The sequence below is a fragment of the Chanos chanos genome, chromosome 3, assembly GCF_902362185.1.
Source record: "Chanos chanos chromosome 3, fChaCha1.1, whole genome shotgun sequence".
NCBI classification, from domain to species: Eukaryota; Metazoa; Chordata; class Actinopteri; order Gonorynchiformes; family Chanidae; genus Chanos; species Chanos chanos.
Genome location: NC_044497.1, coordinates 125,001 through 130,000, shown reverse-complemented (window position 1 = coordinate 130,000; position 5,000 = coordinate 125,001). Strand labels below are relative to the sequence as shown.

At 42.9% G+C, this 5,000-nt stretch overlaps 1 protein-coding gene and 1 non-coding gene across 2 annotated transcripts in view; one reads left to right on the top strand and one right to left on the bottom strand.

Moving 5' to 3' along the window:
* dnah3 (dynein axonemal heavy chain 3) overlaps positions 1-5,000 on the bottom strand; it is a 108,760-nt gene that overhangs the window by 63,901 nt on the left and 39,859 nt on the right. The window contains exons 16-17 of the mRNA XM_030770142.1: positions 3,228-3,372; positions 2,837-3,048 (exon numbers count right to left, since the gene is read on the bottom strand). Coding sequence (XP_030626002.1) covers positions 2,837-3,048; positions 3,228-3,372 — 357 coding nt within the window. The remainder of the gene's footprint in view (positions 1-2,836; positions 3,049-3,227; positions 3,373-5,000) is intronic.
* LOC115808843 (U2 spliceosomal RNA) lies at positions 3,559-3,756 on the top strand. Its single transcript, XR_004025232.1, has one exon. It is a non-coding gene; the product is annotated as a U2 spliceosomal RNA (small nuclear RNA).

The window sequence follows — 5,000 nt, the reverse complement described above, 5'->3', positions numbered from 1 at the left end:
GACAGTAACCATTAAAAGTCCGACTGTACCCATTAAAAATCTGACTGTAACCATTAAAAGTCTGACTGTACCCATTAAAAATCTGACTGTACCCATTAAAAGTCTGACTGTACCCATTAAAAGTCTGACTGTACCCATTAAAAATCTGACTGTACCCATTAAAAATGTGACTGTACACGTTAAAAGTCTGACTGTACCCAATAAAAATGTGACTGTACACGTTAAAAGTCTGACTATACTGTCTGACATTAAAAGCTCCAAGAACACTTACAGCTTGTCTGAGATGTCTTAAGTAGTTGTAAAATTGTAGAACAGGTTGAAAAATAAAGACACTGATGATTCCAGGTGTGGTCCCGTCACTGATGTTTTTCTAACTTTAAATGACAGTAATGACTGTTCATAGTCTGTCCAAGAGCCAAGGGAAAACTCCCAAGGCATGCAGTCAGACAGACACAGACATACAGGCATACAGTCAGTCAGACACAGACATACAGACATACAGTCAGTCAGACACAGACATACAGACAGGCAGACAGACAGACACAGACATACAGTCAGACAGGCAGACACAGACATACAGTCGGTCAGACACGGATATACAGTCAGTCAGACAGGCAGACAGACACAGACATACAGGCATACAGTCAGTCAGACACAGACATACAGACAGGCAGACAGACAGACACAGACATACAGTCAGACAGGCAGACACAGACATACAGTCGGTCAGACAGGCAGACAGAGACAGGCATACAGTCAGTCAGACACGGGTATACAGTCAGTCAGACATGCAGACAGACAAAGACATACAGTCAGACAGACAGACTTAGGTCCTACTTAACTGATCGTTATCAGTTTGTTGATGTAAATGGTGAGTCCTCTGCACATACTGAGGTAAAGTTCGGAGTCCCGCAAGGTTCTGTTTTAGGCCCACTGCTTTTCTCTTTATATATGCTACCTCTAGGTAATGTTATTCGTAAACACGGTATTAGCTTCCACTGCTATGCTGATGACACACAGTTGTATGTCTCAGCGAAGCCAGACGAGAGACACCAACTTAACAAAATTGAGGAATGTCTAAAGGATATTAGGCACTGGATGCTTACGAATTTCCTCTCACTCAACACTGAAAAAACAGAAGTACTTGTACTAGGATCACATGCAGCTAGGAGTAAGCTTTCCGACCACATAGTTACTCTGGATGGCCTTTCTCTTTCATTAGGTGCAGCAGTAAAAGATCTTGGTGTAATTATTGACCCCAGTCTTTCATTTGAAGCTCATGTAGATAATATTACCAGGATAGCCTTCTTTCATCTTAGAAATATTAACAAGATAAGAAATGCATTGTCATTTCAAGATGCTGAAAAATTGGTTCATGCTTTCATTACCTCTAGATTAGACTACTGTAATGCCTTACTGTCTGGATGCTCTACTAGGTGTATACATAAGCTACAGTTAGTTCAGAATGCAGCAGCCAGAGTTCTTACTAGAACCAAAAAATATGATCATATCACCCCTATCTTATCCACACTGCACTGGCTCCCAGTCAAATCTTGTATTGATTATAAAATCTTACTATTAACATATAGAGCATGAAATGGTCTTGCGCCACAGTACCTGCGCGAACTCCTGGTCTCTTATGATCCACCACGCCTACTTAGATCAAAAGGTGCAGGCTATTTGTTGGTACCTCGAGTTATGATGGCTACAGCAGGGGGCAGAGCCTTCTCTTACAGAGCCCCACAGTTATGGAATAGCCTCCCAATTAATGTTCGAGACTCAGACACAGTCTCTATGTTTAAGTCAAGGCTGAAAACTTATCTGTTTAGCCAAGCCTTTTGCTAACAGCTCTTTACTAGGCAAAGGAGCAGATCTGGAGGGTTCTCGGGCATAGATTGTTTGGTGAACTGGGATGTTTGGATGCTGTCGCCCCCCCACTTTAACATGTTCACTCAGGTTTGTTGACTGTGGAGTGGGTGGCCGCCTTGTGTCCCAGAGTGCCATCATGTCCATATTACCTTCTAGCTCTCCCTTTTAGCTATGCTGTACTAGTTAGTCTTGCTGGAGTCCCTGCCTGCACTCGGCACACGATGTATATTTACCTCAACCATTATGTGGAAATGAACATCTAACAATGTGCCTCTCTCTGTCTCTCTCTCTCTCTCTCTCCCTCTCTCCCTCTCTCTCTCTCTCTCTCTCTCTCTCTCTCTGTCGAGCCACACATGCTACTCCTGAGACACCAGTGATCCTGACTCCTCCCGCCCTGTGGACTGATCCATCCTGGTGTCATCATCTTCCATCCCCCGTCAGCCTCCTGTCTACATCACCATCCCCTTTGTTCATGCCCCAATTTATTTTCAGCTGTAACTGCCCACGTGGTCGGCACCTATTGCACACCTGTCTGACCAAGGAGGGGTCTCCTCTCTCTGTGGTCCTCCTCAAGATTTCTCCCATTTTCCCATTTCCCTCTTGGGTTTTTGGGGAGTTTTTTCTTGCCCGCCATGAGGATTAAGTCAGGGGGTGCCGTCATATTTTGATTTGACTGTTGTGGCCTGTAAAGCCCCTTGAGACTGTAAACAGTGATATTGGGCTCTAAATAAACTTGAACTTGAACTTGAACTTGACACAGGCAGACAGACACAGACACACAGTCAGACAGGCAGACAGACATACAGTCAGACATGCAGGATGACAGACACAGACATACAGTCAGACAGACACAGACATACAGTAAGACAGATAGATAGACAGGTGGATAGATACACAGACAAATAGATAGATAGATAGATAGATAGATAGATAGATAGACAGGTAGATTCTTCAGGACTTTCCTGACCTTTTCCCAGTGCCTGTCTTTGATGCCTGGATTGCAGATGGTGGTGAGAATAGGTAGATGTTGTTTGAATTTGTCAATTTTGTTTCTGAAGCCTTCAGCAACACGTCTTGGCCCAGGCAGCTCTGAGAATGTCTTACTGAGTTTGTACATGGTACGCCACATATTACCCAACTCATCAGAAATCTGTTCCGCATTCAGTTCCAGGAAAGGACCTGGAGGACGGATACAACACACAGCCAAACAGATTTTTATGTTTAGAGTAGATTACAGTAGAGTAGATTACACTACAGTAAAGTAGATTACTTCTGTATGAGTTATTTATTTTTAACATACTATCTGCTATAAACTGCATCTATATGTATATGAGAGGGTGTGTGGATCTGTGCAATACCGTTCATCCATATCTCTGAGTTGCTGTGGAAATTGAGGGCTGTTGTCCATAACTGGTCAAATGGTTGTTTGTTGGCCATCAGAGTCTGCAGCATAGGGAACTGACTCTGCTCTCTCTCCAATAAACTCTCCTCTTTATTAATGTCCTAACACACACACACACACACACACATGCCCACAAACCACCACAAAACACAAAATTGAGTCTATTTGTTCTGTCTATAGCCAAAGACACACACACACACACACTACCGTTTCAAAATCAAGTAAAATGTTCTTGTATTTTGGCACATAGCTATTACCGCTATGGGTACAAAACTCCATTCTCCAGTAATGCTTCTTGGCATTTTGGCTAAAATCATGTGTAGTATCTGTTCTTATGAGTTTAATATCTGATACGTTCTCTATCAGAGAATTTCATATTAAACGCATTTTTAGAACAGGGAGACGTTAGAGGGGTTCTGACAGGTTGACACACTTTCTAATAAGGCAGTAAACTTAACACAATCCATAATTACTGTTTACTGCAGTGTTTGACTGTCCCAGCTGGTGTGTTCTTTGTAAATGCTGAAAAGGCATGTGTTACAGTTCAGTGGCCTTTCATTTCCATGGCATGTCAGTGATAATTTGACATTCATGCACCCTTTTTTCCAGTGAGACAGAACCTCATGTCTAACTTCCACAGAAACAGAATATGTATATGTTTATATCTCATTTGAAATTAGCAGTAATGTACATCACTCAGTGGGAATATTTCAGTGTCATGTGGTGTGAAGATTATATCTGGTTATATACAGTAATGTGCTTGTAATGACCTTTCGTCACCACTTTGATGACTGACTGATAGTACTTGTTCCTTTACTGACCATCCTTGACATGCAGCATCAAAAAAGGACTGTCCAGAAGTGGAGATAGGGTGAACTCAAAATTAGGTTTATACCAGGCTTGGGGTTCACATCAAAAAAGAGGATATGAAAATAAGTTAAAAAAATCTTTAAATAATAAGATAAAGGCTATGGTAAATATAACGTTGAGTAGAAGGCAGCAGAACAGCAAGGCAGAGACGTAAGGAGGTGTTGCCTCCAATCAGCCAAACCCGGCCCTATCCCGGCCAGGTATTTTATCATCCCCCTGGGCACATTACTCTCCCAGGCCTGTAGAGGGTGCAATAAACACTAACATAACAAAAGGTTCATTTTGGCTCCAATACACCGGCCCCTGATTGTATGACATGTGCAACTGGTCAATTGGGTTTTCTTTGTCTAGGACATTGGTACCATATGCGATGACATTCCGTTTGACCTCCTGGTCATCCATTGGGTTAGACTGAATATCAATGAGGTCAAGTGGCCATTCATCCTCTGGTTTCCTGAGAAAGGTTGGATCTTGTATCCACTGGCTCCTGCCTGAGCCTTAGAAGCACTCTGACTAGGCTGTTTGTCAAATCAGGGCCTTGTAGCAGCTTGGTAGGATACGCTGCAATTGAAAACCACTCTTAAGGTTTGTGTCATGGGGTGATACACTCCATGGTGTGGAATGTACCACACTCTGTCGTTGGTCTCTTCCAACTGCTCCTGTGGTATCACTTCAGCATATCGCTTCTCGATGACATTAGTTACAGTCAGTGATGTCAATTTGTGATGTCATTTTGCATTTGAAGGATCGTGCAATCAGGCTCTACACTCCCCTGTGGAACTGACTGGGTTTGCTCTGCCATCTGAGCTCTGGGTGGAGGAGTTGGTGTTTCGCTGAGTTGAGCAGGTTGCATTCAACC